This window comes from Topomyia yanbarensis, chromosome 3, assembly GCF_030247195.1.
Source record: "Topomyia yanbarensis strain Yona2022 chromosome 3, ASM3024719v1, whole genome shotgun sequence".
Lineage (NCBI taxonomy): Eukaryota > Metazoa > Arthropoda > Insecta > Diptera > Culicidae > Topomyia > Topomyia yanbarensis.
The window spans coordinates 33,096,782-33,121,391 of record NC_080672.1 but is presented as its reverse complement, the minus strand read 5'-3'; the positions used below and the strand labels follow the sequence as shown (position 1 = coordinate 33,121,391).

The following is a 24,610-nucleotide window of genomic DNA, read 5'->3' as shown; positions in this document are numbered from 1 at the left end:
TTTGGTACATCCCATACTAAAGGAAAATAAAATCTCGCTTGTAATTTATTACTCCTGCTCAAATCTGAGATTTATTTGTTTCATAAAAAATAGACACTTTATGAAGCTTCGTAAAAATAAGGTAAAGTAAAATTTCGGTTTTTTGTAGTTTTTGTACCCAAAAACCGAACAAAATACTCAAAAAGTATAACAAACCAGTATTTCACAAGTTTAGAGTAAAAATCATTTCAAACTAAAATGATTCGGTAGACTATTCTGGTTTAATAAGCAATCTACGAAAAAAGTTTCGAGTGATCAAAGTCACCCCGATGATCAAAGTCACCCCGGTTTACGCTACGTGAAAACCAACTTGGTGGGGTTGTTGTCCGGCATCATCACAACATGCCCCGCCCATCGTACCCTTCCAGCTTGAGCTACTTTCCGGATACTTGGTTCACCATAGAGTCGCGCAAGTTCGTGGTTCATCCTTCTCCTCCACACGCCATCTTCCTGCACACCACCGAAGATCGTTCTCAGCACCCTTCTTTCGAAGACTTCGAGTGCTCGCAGATCCTCCTCGAGCATTGTCCACGTTTCGTGCCCGTAGAGAACCACCGGTCTAATCAGTGTGTTGTACATGGTGCATTTCGTGCGGTGGTGAAGCTTCCTGGATCTAAAAGTTTTGTGGAGCCCATAGTAAGCACGACTTCCAGAGATAATACGCCTTCTGATCTCCCGGCTGGTGTTATTGTCCACAGTCACCAATGAGCCTAGATAGATGAACTCGTCAACCACCTCGAACTCGTCGCCGTCGATCGTAATACTACTGCCCAAGCGTTCCCTATCGCGATCGGTTCCGCCAGCCAGCATGTACTTCGTCTTAGACACATTTATCTTCAGTCCTACTCGTGCTGCTTCGCGTTTCAGTCGGGTATACAGATCTGTTATCGTCTTCTTGTTTCTACCGATTATGTCCACGTCGTCAGCGAAGCACACGAACTGTCCGGACCTCGTGAAAATCGTGCCCCGCATGTCGAGCCCCGCTCTCCGCATTACACCTCCCAGCGCTATATTGAACAGCAGGCAGGACAACCCATCGCTTTGTCTTAGTCCCCTGCGTGTTTCAAACAGACCCGAGAGGTGGCCCGAATTTTTGACACAACACCTTACACCATCCATCGTAGCTTTAATCAGTCTTGTCAGCTTCCCAGGAAATCCGTTCTCGTCCATCATTTTCCATAGCTCTACACGGTCCACCGTGTCATATGCGGCTTTAAAGTCGATGAACAGGTGATGTGTCGGGACCTGGTATTCACGGCATTTTTGGAGGATTTGCCGTATAGTAAAGATTTGGTCGTTTGTTGATCTGCCGTTGATGAAACCGGCCTGATAACTCCTGACAAAACCATTTATCAGCGGTGATAGGCGCCGGAACAGAACCTGGGATAGCACTTTGTAAGCGGCATTTGTCACTGTGATCGCTCTGTAGTTTTCCCTTAGTTTCCAATTCGTCACTTTTCTTGTATATCGGGGTGATGACTCCTTCCTTCAACTCCTCCGGTAGCTGTTCTCTGTCCCAGATTCTTTCGATTATTCGGTGCATGCATTCCGTCAGTTTCTCCGGACCCACCTTGAAGAGTTCCGCTCCTAGACCATCTTTACCAGCTGTCTTGTTGTTCTTGAGCCGTTGAATAGCCTCGTTAACCTCGTTCATAGTGGGCGCCGGAGCATCCCCGTCGGCTGCGACACTGACATAATAGTCCTCCTCGAACGCCCGATTGTCCGCCTGCGCACCATTCAGATGTTCATTGTAGTACTGCCTCCACCTTTCGACCACCTCACGTTCGTCCGTCAAGATGCCACCTTCCTTGTCTCTACACATTTCGGCCCGCTGCACAAAACCGTTGCGAGAATCATTCAGCTTCTTGAAGAACGCCGCGTTTCATGAGAGCGATACAGCAGCTCCATCTCCTCTCTCTCAGACTCTTCCAGGCGGCGCTTTTTGTGCTTAAAAAGACGAGTCGGCTGTTTTCGCTTCCGTCGATATGACTCCACGTTCGGACGAGTGGCTTAAAGCAACATCGCTGCGCGTGCTGTATTCTTCTCGTCCAATATCTCTTGGCACTCGCCATCGAACCAATCGTTCCCGCGACTCCTCTGTACGCATTCCAGGACGCTCTCTTCAGTGCTGCTTATGGCTGCTTTAGTCCTGGTCCAGCAGTCCTCAAGCTCCTCAACCGGTGGCAGCGCTGCTTCAAGATGATGCGCGTACGTTGTCGCGACGTTGGTTTCCCTCAGTCGGTCTAGGCTATACCGCGGCGGGCGCCGGTATCTTACACTGTTCACTACGGATAGTTGTGGACGCAGTTTAACCATCACCATCAGTCGATGTTAGCGCCCCGATAGGTCCTTACGTCGATAATGTCCGAGAAGTGCCGTCCATCAATCAGAACATGATCAATTTGCGTCTCTGTTTGTTGCGGTGATCTCCAGGTGTATCGGTGCAGAAGGGCGGTGCTGGAAGAAGGTGCTCCTTATGGCCATGTTCTTGGAGGTGGCGAAATCGATTAGTCTTAGGCCGTTCTCGTTCGTCTGCTGGTGGGCGCTGAACCTTCCAATTACCGGTCTGTATTCCACCTCCTGGCCAACCTGAGCATTAAGGTCGTCGATGACGATCTTGACATCATGTCTTGGGCAGCGAACTCATCCTTGTCGTCATGGCTACTTCCGAGGTGGGGACTATGCACGTTAATTATGCTGATGTTGAAGAACCGGCCCTTGATCCTCAACCTGCACATTCTGTCGCTGACGCCACCATCCGATCACACGCTTTTGCATCTCCCCCACCACCATAAAAGCTGTTTCTAGCTCGTGTGTATTGCCGCAGCTCTGGTGGATGGTGTGGTTCCCGCGAAAGACCCGCACCGTAGACTCCTTCCAACACACCTCCTGCAGCGCCACAATGTCGGTTTTTCACTATATCGGCAAGTATGCGAGTGCTCCCGATAAAGTTAAGCGACCTTCAGTTCCATGTCCCAAGGCAAATATCCATTCTTTTTTTTTACTTCTAGGAGGAAATAAGTACAATTTTTTTTATCAGAATACGTGCTATTTCACATTACAATTTTTTTTGAAGATTTTAAACCTTCAAAGTTGACTGTTTAGCAACGATGTGATTTTGACTTTAAATATTCTTTTCAATGATAATACAACAAAAATAAAATGCACTTAAAAATCGATACTGACAAACGGAAAACGATATTCTAATGATTTTCCTTCTACTTTCAGAAAGTGTTATTTTAGTTGTTAACCATATTAAGTTTTCGTCTCAACTCTACGCATTCTTAAAAATAACATTTTCGACGAATGTTGAAATTTATGCAATTTCATACCATTCCTTCGGCGCTACCCATTCACTTGTCCATATTTCAAAACATCCCTTTAAAAGTGAGATCAATATTATTGGAAATCTGCCGGCTGTAATTCGTTTCAAAACGCCAGATTCAGTTTTTATTGGAATCTTCTTATTTATTTATAATATTGATATGATTTGACGACTATCGGTTCAGTTACAAGATCCCTTGCCCACGATTTTCCAGAAGTATTCCAGAAGTAAATTTTAGGCGGCTATGAATTCAAACACCGTGGCCGTAATTACGTTTTTATTAAGCTCGTTCTGGGTAACCCACAAGTGCTATCACTGACATTGTTGAAGTATATGATCAATTATTGAGAGAGAGTTTACTTAAAGCGCTTAAAATACTAAGCCTGTAGACTTCTCAAGTTTGCGGGTATATTACATTCTAACAGTCGATTAGGATATCCAAAAAATAAGTGCGAATTGGATGCCGCGTTTACTCACAGTCGAGCAGCGACGCATCCGAGTCAAAAAAAATCAACAACGCGTGTTTTGAATGGTACCATGAGAATCCTAATTTTTTTATTGCGATTTGAAACTGATAATGAAACGTGAGCCCATCACCATGCACCAGAAACGCAATGACAGTCGATGCAGTGTATTAAAAAGATGGCCAACACAGTTCCATCAACGAGGAATGTAATGGTTCTTGTTTGCTGGCATAGCAATGCAATTTTCATGGTCGGTTACCTGGATGGAAGCGGAACCATCAGCAGGAAGTACTGTGCGAGTTAACTATTCCAACAATTTCCCTTATTCTATTTGAAACTTTCTATACTTGTCAAAAGTGCATATAAATCTCGAATAATTCACTTTGAGTGAAAATTCCGGACGTCACGTAACTCGTAAAGCAGAAACCACATCAGCAGATGAAAGCGATAACTTTTCTCTTTTGTCAAACGGCAAATAATGGTTCGTCAAGAATTTCCCCTTAAACCGTTTCGGACGGTTGGCTTTTACGCCATTAGCACGAGTTATTTAGTCGAGAAATGAACCGATTCAATATTAATAGCAGTAGCTGTTTAAATCAAGGCTCCTACGACCGAGCGACTGAGGACAATGTTCCCGCTGGAACGTATTGTCGAAAACATTCCATACATCAAAAACCCAGTTCCCGATTCGCCTCTTTTTTGTTTTGAGCGTTAAATCGTTTTCAGATCGCCCTTTTCTGCATCGTGCCTCCGGAAGTACATTATATTTATGTAGCTACACCAAACGATTGTGACGGGTGGCATCCGGTGGCAAACCACACCGTGCGGCTTCTGTCTGATAGCTGGTAGCAGTTTTGCGTGAAGCAGTTCGAGTTCGTAAAATACTTTTGACGAATAAACTATGAAAAGGATATCATAAAATTCTACAGCCACATCATAAGGGTAACTTTTTTCAGCCGGCTGTTCATCCGTTGCCTTTAGTGGCATATTGTGTTCGCCCGCATTGCTGGGCTTGGCGGGATCGAAACCCACCCGGCCTAATATATTATGTAGCTGCTACAATAAATTGAGGCTGAGTTAAAGACTATGTGCCTGTCTGAATAGTAGTACCAGAAAGATGGGTGACAATCTGACGTGCGAAAATGTTGCCGGCCAGGGGCAAAGATATAGTGTGGTGCGGCTAAATACATACAACACATAGATTTAGTGGGCAAACATCGGTGACAGAATCATACACGGTTGTCTTCCTTCAATAGCATCAACAGATGAGAGTGGGTTGGTCGTAAAATTTCCCCAGAATACTCAATTTCCTCTGAGTAAATGTTTGATTTTAGCTTGTTGGGGTTGTATCCCGCTGTTTGATGGTGGCTGGAGCACGCGTCTTGCTATCGTTTTGTGTTAGGGTAACCTGTGAACAAATTGTATGTATTTATGGTAAAAAGTGCTTTAGGACAGTTGTGTTTATATCCATTACAATATTTGTTCAGCTATTAACGTCATCTTGAAATATCCCTTCCTTTCCAAAAGTAATCGAAATAAACAAACAACTTTATTGGATCCACCACCGTGACCGATTTATTGAATAAGTAACCTTTCTTTTATCCACCCTATTCAAACCCACCGACAACAAACTCTGAGTGGATAGCACTTTTCCACGGCGGCGTCTCTGCAATAGTGAAGTGTGCTGGTCGGTACAAATCCGACTGGTTTATATTGTTTTGTTCGAATGCCTGTTTTTTTCTCGCTCGATTGCTCGGAATCGGAACACTGATGAAGGTTACAACGAAAGAGTGAAACGAAAATCTGTTGATCTTGCAGGAAAATTATAGTGTTACATTTTTATGTTCCCTCATCATGAATCGAATCGAACCGACATTATTGACTCTAGCTCGCTTATACGCTCTGCAATGCGAGGCAGCATGCCCGGTGGTACTGGAAGAGCGGAGTTCCCTGGTCCGTTAGCCTCTTTTCCCTGGGGAGGGAGGTTCAGGGTGAGAATCAGTGCTTCGTTTTCGACACCTTCTGCTTCTGTTCCACTACAGTACGCCTGAATGGATCTTATCGAAATTCCGTTTGCAGTGACTTTTCCTTTGCGGTGCCGTGAGAGTGTAAAGCATTTTGTATTCCTATACTCATCAAAAGTGCATCAACGTTCTGTATTGGACAAATAGGTACCGTATCGAGTGAGTGGAATAACATTAGCACTGTATTTTGCTCTATTTCAAAACAGTTGAATCGGGCAAGGTTTCTTCATTCAATAGGGTGCATTTTCTTTTTGATTGCGTACTTTGACTGTGATCAGAATGGTTTAGAACAGTGATTCTCAACCTGGGGTCCCTAGAGGGCCGCGAATTCGCTACTGGGGGTCCGCGAAAAAAAATATATTTTCCAAGTGGGTTGAAATTTCAAGTCTTGTTTCCTAACAGACTGAAAATAATATATTGATAGCATACAAAATGTTTAGCCGTGGGGGTCCGCAACAATGCAGGGTGATTACGAAGGGGTTCGTGTAACAAAAAAGATTGAGAACCGCTGGTTTCTACTTCAACACTTCTACTTCTACTTCTACTTCTACTTCTACTTCTACTTCTACTTCTACTTCTACTTCTACTTCTACTTCTACTTCTACACTTCTACTTCTACACTTCTACTTCTACACTTCTACTTCTACACTTCTACTTCTACACTTCTACTTCTACACTTCTACTTCTACACTTCTACTTCTACACTTCTACTTCTACACTTCTACTTCTACACTTCTACTTCTACACTTCTACTTCTACACTTCTACTTCTACACTTCTACTTCTACACTTCTACTTCTACACTTCTACTTCTACACTTCTACTTCTACACTTCTACTTCTACACTTCTACTTCTACACTTCTACTTCTACACTTCTACTTCTACACTTCTACTTCTACACTTCTACTTCTACACTTCTACTTCTACACTTCTACTTCTACACTTCTACTTCTACACTTCTACTTCTACACTTCTACTTCTACACTTCTACTTCTACACTTCTACTTCTACACTTCTACTTCTACACTTCTACTTCTACACTTCTACTTCTACACTTCTACTTCTACACTTCTACTTCTACACTTCTACTTCTACACTTCTACTTCTACACTTCTACTTCTACACTTCTACTTCTACACTTCTACTTCTACACTTCTACTTCTACACTTCTACTTCTACACTTCTACTTCTACACTTCTACTTCTACACTTCTACTTCTACACTTCTACTTCTACACTTCTACTTCTACACTTCTACTTCTACACTTCTACTTCTACACTTCTACTTCTACACTTCTACTTCTACACTTCTACTTCTACACTTCTACTTCTACACTTCTACTTCTACACTTCTACTTCTACACTTCTACTTCTACACTTCTACTTCTACACTTCTACTTCTACACTTCTACTTCTACACTTCTACTTCTACACTTCTACTTCTACACTTCTACTTCTACACTTCTACTTCTACACTTCTACTTCTACACTTCTACTTCTACACTTCTACTTCTACACTTCTACTTCTACACTTCTACTTCTACACTTCTACTTCTACACTTCTACTTCTACACTTCTACTTCTACACTTCTACTTCTACACTTCTACTTCTACACTTCTACTTCTACACTTCTACTTCTACACTTCTACTTCTACACTTCCACTTCTACTTCTACACTTCTACTTCTACACTTCTACTTCTACACTTCTACTTCTACACTTCTACTTCTACACTTCTACTTCTACACTTCTACTTCTACACTTCTACTTCTACACTTCTACTTCTACACTTCTACTTCTACACTTCTACTTCTACACTTCTACTTCTACACTTCTACTTCTACACTTCTACTTCTACACTTCTACTTCTACACTTCTACTTCTACACTTCTACTTCTACACTTCTACTTCTACACTTGTACTTCTACACTTCTACTTCTACACTTCTACTTCTACACTTCTACTTCTACACTTCCACTTCTACTTCTACACTTCTACTTCTACACTTCTACTTCTACACTTCTACTTCTACACTTCTACTTCTACACTTCTACTTCTACTTCTACTTCTACTTCTACTTCTACTTCTACTTCTACTTCTGCTTCTACTACTAATTTTTTCCTTTAATACAAAAGGCTGGCAACCGTAGAAAAATGTGCATACAAAGATTTACCAATTTTTGGTTAAACATGGTTGATTTCCCTGCTAGTGACAATTGAACCCTATATGAAAAAAAATCTACTCTGTATTCTTATATCCGTCCTGTGGGTGGCGCCACACGATGATAAGTGGTGCGACAAATTGTCACGGGATCACCTGCTGTTAGATGATGACAATGGGAATGGAGAAGCTTTACCTTTATATTTCACAACACTTCAAGTCAAGCTGTGAATAATTGTGAAAAATCTACCCTTCTGCTGGTATCATTTCTCGGAATCCAAATAACTGCGAATAATCGTTTCAGTATGACGACCTTTTCAGATTTCAACTCTTTAGATTTCATGGCTTTTTTCCATAGCTGATGTGGCATCTAATAATAATAACAAGCATGTGCTAAAGTTGACACTGTAGTAAGGGGCGAAGATTTTGCGTGAGAATGCCTCCTAAATTCTTATAATTTTAACAGACTGGTAGGGTACCCGTAATGTTATTAATTGCTGCAGAACAGGCTCTATTTTATCATATATGAACACAATCTGAAACAGTGTTGTGCTAATCATTAATCATGCCTGCGAAAAAAGAAAGTTTCTCCACAATCTGGCGGTTGATGTGCACGCGTGGTAGTTTACGCTTTAATTATCTGTCAAAATTTACCATGCGCTCACTTTCTATGAAAGATATGCGAATACGCACTGTACTTTAGTGATTGCGGTTGTATTAAAACTCGGGCTGCGGCACTGGGTTTAGCACTCTTTCCAATATATTGCATACCGAACACTAGATACGAAGAAAACAAACGAAAAACGCACCGCACATGTCCGAGGGGCGCAAATTAAATAGATATCTATTGGAGCGTCTGGTGTAATGTGCTCAAAACTAAAGCTATTTTGTTTTACAATTTGGAAGGCAAGGTAACAATAGATCCTTTGTGTAATGCTAGGATCGCTTTATAAATTCATTGTGTACGAAAAAAAATATTTTCAGTCACACAGAGCCACATACGAGCGTTCCAAGAATAGACGTCCAACCATTTCCAAGTCGAGAAGGACCGCGGCGAACACGAGACTACTCGATAAACCTGCCTGATACAGGAAATTCAATAAGTTTTGTAAAGCTTAGACTTGTAGTTAGTTTCTTGTAGTTTCGGAAAATGGCTTCATGAACACCTAAAAATTTCATATTTTACTGTAAAATTCACTCATTTTTCTTCAAAATAATAGGGAGAAAAAATTATTCAGTATTCTGTGGTTTATCGACAGACTACACATATTGTGCATCCTTATAAAAAAACAAGTAAATTCGTTGATTAGTTTTTGAGTTACCGTGTTCGCCAATTTGAAAGACGCGGTTCCGAGAAAAACGCTATTAAAATTGCATCACGGAAAAAACGCTGTAGAAAATGAACAATTCAGTATTTTCTCTTGAAAATTTGGGTAGAAGTAATTTCGAGTGTATTTTTTACATTGTAAAATTATTGCCGATAGATTGAAATCTGCGTGTGTTGTTATAGCAAATACGCGCGAGGAATGCATGACTGTTAAAAACAAAAGAAGTTCAGCGGCCACCGAGATTGTGGGAGACCTTTCTAGAGGTTCAATACTTATAATTAAGCGGATAATAAAGAGGTCGATTATTTTTGACCTCTGCACCAGACGCTTAATGGGAACAAGAACTGTTCGCGCACAAGAATTTTATTCTATATTAATTTACACTAATCTTTGCTGCACCTTTTTGAGAGTTCTGTTTAAATACTTTGTTCTATTTATTTCTACCAACTGATGTATTACTTGCACGTTTTAGCGTTTTTTTTTTTGTAGATGCAAATCTCTAAGAGCACCTTAAGCCGTACACTATTATTCAATTATGAGGTACAGTAACTCGGTGTAAAATCCACTATCTTACCTCTCTGGTAAGCGTAAAAGCAAACTAAAACTAACTACTTAGGCCTAAATAACAGCCTAACTAACTAACTTCCTACAAGGACATTATTATAAATGTTTTCGACGAAGGTGCACAAACGGCAACAGCGGAAAGCACATACTGCGTCAGAAAGGCCACTGGAACGTCGAGTGGCACACAGTCTGCAACTAGCCATCGGCAAAACATAGGGGACGGAATATTGAGCCCAAAAATCTGTAACCGCAAAACACCAAAACAATGAGCAGCATTCGTTGCATTCAAGTGAACCTTTATCACGCACAAGGTGTCACAAGCGTGCTTGCTCGGAGATTCACTATCGAGCGCTTATACATCGCTCATATGCTGGAGCCGTGAGGAATTAAACACAAAATCTGTGGTTACAATTCCTTAGTAAGTATGTTTTTTAAAGACCAGCCGACTCCAAAAGCAGCAAGATAAACGGAACAATAAAATTCTTTCCAATCTATAGTGGATTTTCGGCTTTCTCGGTCTAGAAATAAGAACGGCTGTTGTATACTACCCGCCGTTTCGGCCACTGGTTTTGACCTTTTTCAAGGGAAACTATGATGTGTATTAATATGTAGGTATAATCTTGCATGTAACATCGTATTAGCTAACTCTCCATATTATCATTCATCGTCAACGTCGTATGCCAACGATTTGCGGGTCTAAAATTTTTTCTTCATAAACCTTGGTTCTGAGTAGACGGAAAAATAGGTACAATGCGGACATTTAGAAGCTCAGAAAAATTTTAATCTTGTTCCTAAACTTACTGTTGGGTAAAAATTTGTTTACACATGTAACTTTTGAGCCACTGTGCACTGCACTACTTTCTCCAATATGGTGGAAAAAAGTTGAGTTATTAATTTAATTTTTGTTTGTTTTGTGTTATTCATATTTTTATTTCATTTATTTTAATCATTTTATTAAACTGCTAACATTTCCCAGCTCAAAACAGTTTGTTAGCTTGGAACAATTGAACTAACTCTCTTAATTTCTTAACTTTTTTTAATATTGTCTAATTTTCATTCGAGCTAATTTATTTATATTATTAATTTGATTTATATTGATCATTCTATCAATTTTATGAATAACTTTTTTTTTATTTTTTTTGCTTCATAATAATTTAAATTTTTTATTTGTTTTATTATTTTTCTTCAATTTATTCTGTTTATTCGAAGTGTTATTCGTGCAGGGTTCGGAACTGTGCTTATCTCACATCTAGTTGCTTGCCAACTTCGCGTGTGTTCGGCAAACTAATGACTAATACAACAGCGATATGTGTAGGAAATGTCTCATCTCACTGATAGGTGGATTAAGTCGTTTTTTCAACGAATTCAGTATTTTTTATTAAAAAACATATGTTTATTCTTCAAAAAATCGTCATTGAATATTGCGAAAAGGACCCTGGTCAGCCTTACGACGCAAATTCGTCGCGATGCTCTCACAAGAGCGCTGGACGGCACTGACGTCCATCTTCCCGATACAATGGCGGATCCTGGTAGTCAACTACTGCGTATCCTTGGCCCGCCAATTATTTTTGTACACTAGGGCACCGAGGGAGACGAAAAAATCTTCAGTGGGACGGCACTGGGGCAAGTTGGTCGGGTTCCTTTCTTTCGACACGTACGGTATCATTTTTACATTTTTATTCGTGTAATATTACATGTCATTCATTTTTCAGTAATATGCGTGTAAAAAATACATTGAAGTGCATTAGTTTTCCGTTTGAAGAAACTGTAATTTTCAATCCACGTGTAGAATTATATTAAAATTCGTCGAAGAAAGCACGACAAGTCGTGTGGATTTTTGGTGGAACTTAATTTTAAATTTATATTCATGCTCCAAATATGTGCATGAAAATAAACTTAAAATTACAAAATATTTTTTCTGTGAAGATACGCCATACTCATACATACTCTTCTTGGCGTATTGGGAAGGATTTTCTCAAGAAGAGTCCTGCTGGTACACTTGTTGATTGATGACCAGATCGCTCGGCTTGAACCACGGCTTTGAAATTCCTCTGTCCGATATGGCGATGTACAGCATAACTTTTTTACAAATTTATGCTTAAACTTATGGTTTACCTTGGGGGGATGTGGCCGACTTGTCGCTGGAATAGTAGCTGTCATTTGCTGGAATGCGGGTCTTCGAGAGCGGAAAGTTACTTTCGTCGTCCAGCACGAACGACGTCCCGCGGTAGTTTTTCGTCATCCACCGGCACTGCGATTTCACGATCGCTATCTGCTCGGGGGACCGAGTCTTCTTCCGACAGATGATCCTCCATCTTAAGGGTTCGGGGAATCAAGGTATGGGAGCAGTGATATTTTCGGACGGCGTCACGCAAACTCGTTCCGTCCTTGTAGTCAAACAGCTTTTTCAACGCTTAATTCTTCTTCTTTGTCACCGGCCTTCCGCTCCACGCTCCGGGATGCCAGGATCCGGTAAACTGTACTCACGGGCACGTTTTCGTTTCGAAAGTGGTCTACCTAAACTTTTTTCCACGATGACCATGCGTTTCGTAAAACCGTACAACACGCTCGCGGAGTGCTTGCTGTTTCGACGCCATCTTCGATTGAACTGACAGTACCCAAGCGAAAAGAAACATGCCACCCATTTCTAGGGAGTCAAGAGAGCAATTCTCTTGAAGCAAAAAAAATAATACTTTGTTTAGAGAAAGGTATTGAAATCATTCTCATTTTTATTCGTACCTCTTTGCCCTGAGGACCGGTAAAGAAGGACAAGTTTGTCTTTGCCAGGAGACATGATGTGGACTTGAATGATTCGTAGTTATGATACCTGGGCTCGACTCCCATCAGCAGAAGACAAAAGTTAAGCCCGTAAGGTATTAAACGTGTTCTAATGACCCTGCCACTTCTAGTTTTGGCTTCACATCTTTGCTCTCACTTGAGTACTATGACTCCAAATTTTCATAACTTTCCCTACCCAGTAATTTCTATCTAACTGAATGTCATAACATGTAAAAAAGAAACTACATAGTCGAAATAAAAAAGCAAAAAAGATGTAAATAACGTTTGCCAGTCTATATTGATTAGTCTATGGCTATTTTATTCATATGATTCATTTAACTTATTGTATTTGCTGTTTCCATTTTATATATTATATTCATTTATTTTCCCGTTTATTCCTTTTTTTTCAGCTTTTTTTATTTTATTAATCTGAATAATTTTTTTTGAAACAATCATATTCGAATATATTTTACAATTGTATAAATATCGCTTAAAGATTTTATTCATTGAAGTCATTTTATTCTGCTTTTTTTTTCTTGCAATTTATTTGATTTTTTCTATTTAATAAGCAAATTTTATTAATTTTATCGATTCTGTTAAGTTTAATCTTAATATTTTATGTTTTATTTAGTTTATTTTTTATCTGCTTTATTTATACCATTTTATTCAATCCATTCATTTATTTCTTTCCACCCATTAAATTCGATTTATCCATTTCATCAATTTTATTGATTTTATTTATTTTAATTGTTATTTATTTTATTAATTTTATTTGCATAATTTTTTTTACGTTTCATTCATTTTATTTATTTTGTTCATTCTATTAATTTTATTAATGTAACTAATTTCAGTAAATTTATTCCTTTTTCCTGTTCACACGTTTTATTCATTTAATTGATTTTATTGATTCTTTCAAGCAATTTATTAGTTTGAAGCAATTTAATGCATTTAATTCATTTTAAATCTTTTTTATATTATCCAATTTTTCGTTCAATCAGCTGAACTAATTTCTAAACTCTATCGGTTTGCTTTACATTAATCATTCTAAATTAGTTATTGATTTTGCGTTTCGATTTGGTCTCATCAGAATCCGACACTAACTAATTAACGGACTAAGCTAGCGCCGGATTGACGCTAGCTCCAAAAAACGGTGACACAATTTGTGTTCCTGAGCAAATCCCTAGTCAAGCGTGATGTTTCTCAAAAAAGAGGTTCATTTTAAGCTGATGAGAACTAATCAAATCGAAACAACACTTAATCATTCTACTCTTTTTATGAATTTGGAACCATTTCATCAAATTATTGCTTTAATGATTTTTAAATTGCATTTGTTTTATTGATTTTTTATAATCTATTCAGTGTATTCGAGGTATTATTCAAGCAGAACATGAAACTGTGTGCATCCCACCTCTAGTTGGGTATCTATTTCGCATGAGTTCTTCAAACTAACGAATGATCCAACAGTGGCATGTGTAAGAAATGTCTCATCCCACTGTTAGGTGGATTAAGCAGGTTTTTATCTTTTAAATGACTGCTAACCAACAATCTAAACAATGGAATCTAACAATGGAATATTTAAATATTTTGCAGTGTAAATTAAACTTGTAACTGCTCATTCTGATTTCAGCGGAATGGATATCTTCATTCCGTTTTGAAACAAGTCGTCCATCAAAACAAACTTACTCCTATCAGTAATCAGACATTTATTTATCAGCAACAATGACAGCACAGACCGGAAGCGAAGAAACACATCCTTGTTCGTGATGGACGGTGTGTTTTGCAGTTTGTTTGGTCCTTAAACTTTTGCCAGATCGCGCACGCCAGGCAGCTGACAAGGGCAAAAGATTTATGGAGTCTCGAAGCTCGAAGGTTGACCAACCATTCATAATAATCGAACGCAATAGAGGTTTCTTTATTTCACTGTTTGCTATCGCCTAGCATTCGTTACTGTAATATTTTTTTGCGAAAACCGCAGAATCGCGTTCGGTTCGGTTGTAGCGGCAGCAGGCAGCACATACCCTCCAGAAAACTCATAAATCATGCCGGACGGAATTGAGTTTTTGTTGTGACTTTTTGCACATCATGCTCTACGGATTGATTTTATCTCGGCTGTTATGTTAAAGGTGAGTTCATTTACTCATCTCTGGATGGTTGATTGATCGATTTCCGAAAGTAATGGGAGAATAATTGCTACGGTCTTACCAGTTTACTTGTAGTATTCCCATATGCAGATCCAGAATAATGAATTAAGTTTAGCAAGTTGCAGCGCTATTCTTCTGAAGTAAAAAAATGTCAAATTTCCCTATATATCACCTGAAAATCACAAAATTTAACAATTATCAGAATCATGAATCAGAATATATTGGCACGTTCCCCGTATGTAGTCGGGGATTTGTGCCTTCAAAATAACAGTACTAGCAGTACTAGGAGTTCATTTGTGGCGTCACCGTAAAATATTCTATTGTGTTCGATATAGTATATAAACAAATGAACGTGTGATGTCATCTTCCATTGCATGCACATATTGCATATATAGAAAACATTTTCTGCAACAACTTACCATTATAAGTACTATAATATTAATTAACGAGAAACAACTCGGAGCAAAATGCAATACGTTTCGGAAATCGGCATCATTATCAAAGTATGTATCCAATTCTATGAAGACACACGTGGCTTCCGGGTTTCGTTTGCGGCGGTGGTAACGCTTCGAACGAAACGATGCTCGAGTGGTTTCCGTTCCAGTGTCGTTGGTAAAAATGTTCCTTTTGCCAGCCAGACCAGACAGTTCACCGTCCTAACGGGAGGAAATCCCGTGAATTAGTGCACAGATAACAGGCTTTCCTTAATAGACCTCCAGTGAGCGCTCTATCGTTCGCTATAACGTGTGTGTTGAATTTAAGCGACCAGAAAATGGCACCGACGATGATACGAACGAATGTTAGGGTGGTCTTTTTGTTTGTTAGTTTTGTGATGCATTGAATGGGTGGAACCAATCTGATACAAACTGTTGCAAGCTTCGGGTCTTGTGCTGATTTTTCAATTTTGTCTAGAAGTGGAGCCTTCTGCCTTTCAACCTTAACTTGGAGCAGCTGAAGTGGCGTTTAAATGAACGACAGTAATTCTCTATACATAGAGGAACACCCTTAAAACAAGCATCCGTTAATGGCTCTTGTGGAAATCTCACATTGCTCCTGAAAGTTTGCTGCCGATGCGCTACCTGGTACGGCGGGCTATCTAAGTCAAAGTACTTGTTCTGGAACATACTTGAGCTGTGTGTTGGTTTTTGGCAATTCATGCCTTAAATAGGTGTACATGCCGAAGTGGAACTTTGATGTTTCTGTTGGTACATGTCCTCATTTACGTTCTAAATGATTTTTTCGCCGCCCGGTGAAATTTAAAAATGTTTTTTTCTTTTAATTTGTTTAACCCATTCAGGCACCTGTTTGAAAATAACATCGCTGACAAACAACGACAACTCTTGGTTTTGTTCACTAAAACTAGTGAGGATTCAAAATGACACTATTATTACTTTTTATTATTATTTCTATTAGTTGAGTATTGACAGATCGTAATAATATCCGTATAACTAAAGTTATGGCATTATTTCTGATTTGTGTCTGCTGAAGCAGAATTGCCAGTTTTGGTTAATGACCAGCAACGAAATTTTAATGTAGCTTCTTTGTCACTAAATATCAATGAAAATCCACTAAAGCGTATCAATTTTAGCTGCCTTCGACTACCTTTTCCCATCAATAGGACTTCTGTAAATAGATTGCGAATTTAAACTGAATCGAAATGTAAAATTTTAACAACTTCTGGTCATGGGCGGCTCCAGCCGGCTGACAAAAAGGGGACACGCCAATATGACAAACTATATCTTTTACTCGATTTAAAAATTTAATTAATTAAAGAACCGTCAAATTTGGAATCCAAATATCTAACACGGTTCATATTTAAAAAGTGGTGAATAATGAGACAAATCGAACCGTCAATGAATGCAATCACTTTTTTAATAATCCGTTTTTCTAGCATGAGTCATTGCGATGATTTAACGGAGCTGCAAATATTTTCAATATTTACCACATGTTACTAAAAATATAAATAAGTAAAAACAAGCATTACGTCCGTCGGATCTCGTTTTGCGATAGGCAAACATTTTTTTAATCGCCTACTGATTAATTGCGATGGCTGTTGAAGTTGGGGTGCTTTATGCCGCGTTTGCAGTTAACGTTTTGTCCTTAACAGCCACCACAAAGATGGCAATCGTTTGTGGTTCAGATAATGGTATTAAAGCCTGTGTTTTAAATTGGTGTGCCGTGATTGAGTGCTGCTTTTCATGGATGCATATCGTAGTTTGTTTAATAGTAGTACCGTGAGGTTTGAGTAGGCGGGAATAGATCTTTCGACCAGCATTCTCACCAAAAGGCATACCCGGGAGGAAGTTTCTGATAGTATCATGAGTAACGGATTCTACTTCTCCGAATTGCGGCATGGATTGGATCACAAGAGATTCGGGACGACAGGTCATGTAGTCTTACCTCCATATTGCCATTTTCCATATACACGAGAATCTTGCTTACATCGCTTACATCACTTTCAACTCACGAAGCCGTATAGTAGCAAATTTGATGTCAATGTCCGTGGTGTTCGGTCGAAGCAGTACTATTTCGAAAACTACTGCATTTCATTTGTTCTTGAAACAATGTACACTAGATTGAAAGACTGCTAGTTATCATTCACTTTACACTTCGTTCCACTTAGTCAAATCCAATCTGAAGAAACAGATCAGAGTACGATGGGTAGTCTGAAGGATTTCGATATAGCAGGTCTGTTAGTGCTATAACATCAGGAAATATTTTCAGTTTTCCGATCAAAATCAAACACCAGAATTACAGAGAAACGACATAACATTTTGATGTCATCTAACGAAATTTTAATTTTATTTAAGATTATAATTGTCAAATAAGGATTTGAATTTTGTTCTGATTTTATTGTTTAGCAAAACATTAATTTTAATAAACTACTAGAAAATTTTAAGATCTCAATGAGTTTACAATTTACTTTCACCGATTGCAGAAATAGTTTTCTATGTCATGTCAAGGGAATTCTTCTGGTTTTGATTTTGAACGTTAAACTTTTAAAATGACCAAATGGATGAAAACCTGATTTATCATTACCTTCATCATCACCAACAGTGTCAGCGTTAAGTTGAGTTTTAAAAGCAGCATTATGGGGTAATTGCATCGGTGCTTTTGGCGCTTTTCAAATTTATAAAAAAAACTCAGCAATACCTTCAAACGCGTTCCTTGAAGATGCGGCTGCTACTACGGTGCCTGAGTCATGTGAACTGTTCGCGCGGCTTTATACTAATGTTTTTTTCGAGCAGTTTTACATCGAGACAACAGGCAGAAGATGCTGCTTCCGGTTTTCCCTGCGGTATGATTGATTTGGGAACTTTCGACATTATTCCAGAATGGGGAAATCAGACAGCGATGAAATTGAAATGCTCGTTTGCTCCCGGGCCAAATGGTTATCCCAGGTTTTCCATTATTCGATATACCAATGCTTTGACTGGACCGCTGAGTTTAATTTTTAATCGTCTGAGCAAGCCGAATTTCCTCGCATTTGGAAGCAATGGTTTATATGCCCCATTTTTAAGGATGAAGAACGACAGAGTGTTGCGAACTATCGTGAAATTACCAGTCTGACAGCCTGCTGGAAACTATTTGAGGTTATTTTGAGTGGTGCTATTTTATACTGTGCAAAGAACTACATATCGTTTGATCAGCACGGATTCATACCAGGGAGATCAATGACAACAAATTTGTTGAGTTTCACGTCCAAGTGTGTCGCTAGCATGGAGACCAAAGCGCAGATAGACGTCTGTCTCGTCTCGGCATTTCTTTACAATTTTTGTCTTAGTTGGATTCAGATCTTTTCGGAAGAATTTTACGGGTAAAATTGGATAACAGCATTTCGTCACATTTTTCCAACAAACCTGGTGTTCCCGAATGGCAACAATACGTAAATCAAATTCCGTAAATTTGAACAAACTCAACGCAAAAAACGATAAGTCAATTTATTTAGAGTCCGTTAAATTTTCCCTGCCGATTAGACACGATATATCTATATACAACTTCATCGATTGCTTCATTTTACTTACGTTTAGTATTTTCATTTATTTCCGTCTAACCCTACAAATTTTATTGTTATTTAGGTTTAAGTTTTATAAATATTTGCTTTACCTTATTATGAGCTCGGTTACCTGCGATGCTTCAATAGCACGAACTAGCTGTAACAGTCCTGTGATAAATTTTAGGTTAAATTCATTCCTTTTTTATCTTTATAGCACATTTTACCTCTAGCTAAATAAACTCAACCGTACTATTAATTATAAGAATTCAGCAGCGTACTTTTAGCTGTTAATCCACTCCGTACTACTATATATATATATATATATATATATATATATATATATATATATATATATATATATATATATATATATATATATATATATATATATATATATATATATATATATATATATATATATATATATATATATATATATATATATATATATATATATATATATATATATATATATATATATATATATATATATATATATATATATATATATATATATATATATATATATATATATATATATATATATATAAGCAACCTTAAAACAATCCTAAACCGTACTTATAGCTATTAGAGTTTCAATTTAATTTCGCTTTAATGACTATCTCAAACCACTTTTTAATCTCGATATCTTTCTTCGTCGTCGCTATCCTTTTTTTGTTTGTTTACCACTGACTTGTCACTTACCCGCTGTCCCGCTTGCAGCTGGGGCGGCTGACCTCGTTGAGGGTAAATTGAAAACGGAGGCGCGTTCGCATGTTGCGTAACACTCCCCCCCCCAGTACACAGGCTCCGGGTTCCTGTGTATTCGCTGTTGCACCGACATCTAGAACCGCCAGCTTGACTGCTGGGCGTTCGAAAATGTTCGCTGTTGTCCTCACTGTTGCACTTCGAACTTGTCCATCCTTCAGCTTGACGTCCACAACACGTCCTTTGGGCCACGTGTTTCTTGGCAGATCTGGATCGACAATGACGACAACATCACCAATCTGGATTGGTTTAGCTGGGTAATGCCATTTTGTGCGGCGATTTATCGACGGCAAATACTCTCGTAACCATCTCTTCCAGAACAAATTCGCGTGAGTTTGTGATGTTTTCCAAGAGTTCGATAGCGTAGCGAGGCTTTCGTCGTAGGGAAGTAATGGTTTGGAACCACTGGATGAACCTAACAAAAAGTGGTTGGGTGTGATGGCTTCATGTTCGACATCCTCGATGGGTACGTAAGTTAAGGGCCGCGAATTTAGGATATTCTCCACCTCCATGAGGCTGTTCCTGAGAACTTCGTCGGTTGGCAATCTTGGAAGCTTCATATTATTCAGTACTCTCTTAACAGACTGCACCAATCTTTCCCAACTTCCACCCATGTGTGGGCTACTCGGTGGCAAGAACGTCCACTTGGTATCTGGGGTTTCGAGCTCTTGCATGAGCTTCTCCTGATCTAGAGAGCGAATTGCTTCGGTCAGTTCACGATTTGCTCCAACGAAATTAGTTCCACGATCACTGAATAGTTCTAAAGGCGATCCACGCCTGGCCATGAAGTTCCGCAACGCCATGATACAGGAACTGCTATTAAGCGTGTGGGCGATCTCTATATGGACGGCACGGACTACTAGGCACGTGATGAGTACACCCCATCTCTTCTCAACGCGTCTACCAACGACTACCTGCATCGGGCCAAAGTAGTCGACACCAGCATAGGAAAATGGTCGAGAATATGCTGCAAGCCTTGCCAGCGGAAGGTCAGCCATAATGGGCGGTCGCGGACGAGCCCTAGCATTCATACAGGTCTGACATTCTTGCCGTACCTTGTAGCAGACTCTTCGCAACTTCGGGACTCGGTACTTCTGGCGCAATTCGTTAACTGCTGTTTCATGGTTCAGGTGATGGTAGCGCTCATGAAAGAAACGTACGATAAGTGTGTTCGGGTGTTTATTCGGTAGCAGTATAGGATGAGCGGAGCCTGGCTGTATCAATTGGCAACCAGCCGCCCTTCCAAGCATGCGAAGTACCCCATTATCGTCTAGGAACGGTGAGCATGTGTAGATCGAACTGTGCTTGGGAATACGAGCTACCTTTCTTCCGTCCACATCCTTGGAACGCAATAGCAAGGACATTTCTTTACTAAACTCATCTAGCTGTGCTTGTATATAGATCAAGTTTTCGGCTTCAGATAACTCCTTGTGTTTGAGGATTCCGATCGTGGGTGTACTCTGATGTATTCTAGCCCGAATATTGCTGTAAAACCGGCGCATATAAGCAACAACTCGGACAAGCTTTCGCCAGCTCGAATATTTAGCAAAGTTAATGACTGGAACTCGAACAGCATGAAGGTTTACCGAATGGTTGATTTCTGTTGTGGTAGTTCCGTGATTCATCGGCTGAGGTGGCCACGAACTTCGCTGCTGCCACATGAAGAAAGGCCCGTTAAACCATCGGCTTGATGGCAAAATATCAGGAATTCTTTGCCACTTCGTGCCTTCATCTGCGACATTCATTTTTGTCGGAACCCAGAACCATTCCGAAAGTTCACTGTTTTCCAAAATTTCGCCAACTCTGGCGCCGACGTACTTGCTGTATTTCCTGTGATCCGAACGCAGCCAACAAAGAACATCTCTCGAATCAGTCCAAAAAAACCGTTTTTGTACTGCTATTCGATGCGTTTCTCCTATCGCCTTCGCCAGGCGTGTTCCAATCACTGCTGCTTGAAGCTCCAGTCGGGGAATCGAAACGTACTTTAGTGGCGCTACACGAGTTTTGGCAGTGACGAAGGCACACTCTATCGTGTTGCCCTCTTCGTACCGAAAGTAGGCGACTGTTGCGTATCCGTTTTCGCTTGCATCGACGAATACATGCAGTTGGATTTCATTGGATTTGGCTGACGACGTTGTCATCGTTCGATAACACCGAGGAACGGAAACTGTTTCGACGTTGTGTAACACACTGTGCCATGTTCTCCACTTCTCGAGTTGCTGATCTGCTATTGGTTCGTCCCAGCCAACATTAGAACGCCAAATATCTTGAAGTAGGACTTTCAAGAACATCAGCACATTTGCGAGAAGCCCAATCGGATCATAGACTGACATGAGGATTCGCAGCACCTCCCGTTTGGTTGGGGCTTCCTGTCCAGATAACAGCTCGTGCTTGCATCGTTGCGGAATTTTGAATGTGAACGTATCACTGACAGTATCCCACCACATGCCCAGAACTTTCTCGGTTGCTAGCTCCCCAGGCTTGTTCAAATCCTTTTGAGAAGAACTGTGATCACCCATGACATCAATAACTTTTTTCGAATTCGACAACCATCCCCGGATTTCAAACCCTCCTTCAGCGTGTATGAACCGTACATCCTGCGCCAGTTTCACCGCCTCTTCTTCCGATTCGACGCTATAAAGCATATCGTCGACGTAAGTTCCGTTACAGATCGCCTCCACTGCTTCTGGAAACTGGTTCTTAAATCGACGTGCGTTTAGATTCTTGACGTACTGTGCGCTGCTGGGAGAACAACTCGCACCGAACGTCATCACCTGCATGATGTAAACCGTTGGGGTATCGCTGAGGATTCCATCATTCCACAAAAACCTTTGGCAATGCTGATCTTCGTTGTTGATCTGCAATTGATGGAACATCTCGCGAATATCCCCTGAGACCGCTATACGATACTCACGAAATCGCTTGGCTGCTGCGTCCCAAACCATGCGAAGCTTTCCTGGTTTATTGAGATTTACAACTGGAAAGATCGGCAGGTACCACGAGCGTCCCTTATGCATTGCTTCTTCTTGCTTCGAAAGTTTTCGAATATATCCTTTCGCTTTGTAGTCCGCTATCTTCTCCTGGAGAACTCTTGCCAATTCTGGTTCCCGTACCAAGCGCTTGGCCAAACACTCATGACGCTTCAAAGCCATAGGTTTACTGTCTGGCAGCTGGATGTCATCATACCGCCACAGTAAACCGGTCTCGAATTTTCTTCCTAGTTGCTTCGTGTTCGACTGCAGTAACGTCATCGCCCGTTCATCATCTTTTGACATCAGCGACTTCCCAGTAAGCTGAACTCCGAGGCTATCCAGGGAGAAATAGTTCTTAACAGTAGAGTTCAACGCATCGCACTGGCAGATGTGATAGCTGTACGTACTATCGCTGCTGGACGTTGATGGTTTTACTACTGAGCACGGACCGTAAACTAGCCAACCTAGTCGAGTCAATACGGCGGTAGGCTGATTTTCACTCCCTTCTCTTGAGTCGAGTGGATACTCCAACCTAGTGTTGTCTACACCCAACAGGATTCGCGGTTTAACTTCAGCATAGGATGCGATAGGAAGACCAGAGAGATGTCCGTAATGTTTCACCAGATCCGAAATCGCTATCGATTGAGAAGGAAGATCTAAGCTTCGTACTGTGTGTACCTTCGACAGATGAAAGCGTTGAGTGGGAGTTTGGGAACCCGCGATGTCAATCGCAAATTTAACCGATTCTTCTTCGTATCTGCCTTGACCACCAGTCCAAGACATACACAACGGAGTTTTCTCGTCGTTAAGATTCAACTCCTCCCACAGACTATGTTCCATCAGAGTGGAGGTCGATCCTGAGTCAAGGAAGGCGTAGGTGGTAATGAATTTCTCCTTTCCATGTACCGTGATTCTAATGTACTTCAACAGTACTCCCCCAAGCGAACAGTGATGAGTGTTACAAGAGGTGTTTTGCAATGAACTGTTTGGCAGCTGTCTCGCGTGTTTGCTGTCGTCGTGCAACAACGGGTGATGAAGGTAGCTACATCCATTTTGATCACAAGGGATTTTCCTGTCACAAGTTTTAAAGTGCTTGGTCAAACATTTTCGACAAATCTTCTTTTGATTGATCAGCGTCCATCGTGCACTTGGCGTCATGTTGAGAAAACTACTACATTTGTCGAGATCTTCGCACTCTTTCGAGCATGCCAAACACGCTGTGCGGTTTTCTTCTCTAGGCGGGGTTGCAGAGTGCAGGTGGATATGCGCTTCTTCGTTTCGGCCTCTCTTCTCGAGTTTGTTCGATTTAGTCCACACGTGCGGTCTGATCACTTGACTTAAAGCCTCCACCATTTGTCCGAGCCATTCGTTAAAATCCAGCAATGTACATGCTCCACTCTGTTTCCGATAGAATGCCCAATTCATTTTTAAGGTTGACGGTAAGCTGTCCACAAGCTCTTGCAGCAAAGCAACGTTGTAGAACCGCTCATCCATTCGGCACACCTGTATTGTAGCGCACAAGTTTTGCACGGCAACACCAAAATCGACAATCGTTTCCATTTTGTCAGCCTTTGGTGGTGGCATCATCCTGACTCTATGCACCATCGTTTCCACTATGGACTCCGGATTTCCAAAAAGGGTTTTCAATCGGCTTATGATCACCGGAACGTTGTCCGGATGCAAAAGCAGACTTTTAACCGCGTTCAGGGCTTTGTCGTATAGACTCCTCTCCAGTCGATCAAGCAGTTCGTCATTTCGAAAACCACACATCCTGCACGTTCTCTCGTAGGCTGCGATGAACCGTGGCCAGTCTTCAGGATCTCCTCCGAACTTTGGTCAATCTTTCACTGTCTGTCTCGCCGCTAGATGACCATTATTCAGAGGCACGTCGTCACCGTTTGATTGCTGATAATTAAATGTCACGTTCTGACGTGGTGTAGATGTTACCACCGGTGGCAGCACGGTACCTTGATAGGTTGGAACAGGGTATTGGAAACTGGGAACTACCGGATGCGGATAGCTGGCTGTAGGACGCGAATAGCACGTTGTTG

General features: G+C 40.5%; 2 protein-coding genes across 2 annotated transcripts in view; one reads left to right on the top strand and one right to left on the bottom strand.

The window, feature by feature from the left end:
• LOC131689655 (5-hydroxytryptamine receptor 1A) overlaps positions 1-24,610 on the top strand; it is a 172,232-nt gene that overhangs the window by 50,063 nt on the left and 97,559 nt on the right. The gene's annotated exons all lie outside the window — the stretch shown is intronic.
• LOC131686872 (uncharacterized) lies at positions 19,521-24,329 on the bottom strand. Its single transcript, XM_058970873.1, has one exon. It carries the CDS (start codon positions 24,327-24,329, stop codon positions 19,521-19,523), a length of 4,809 nt encoding a protein of 1,602 aa, XP_058826856.1.

Coding starts and splice junctions, on each gene's coding strand:
- LOC131686872 (XM_058970873.1), bottom strand. CDS start 24,329: ATGTGTGGTTTTCGAAATGACGAACTGCTTGATCGACTGGAGAGGAGT.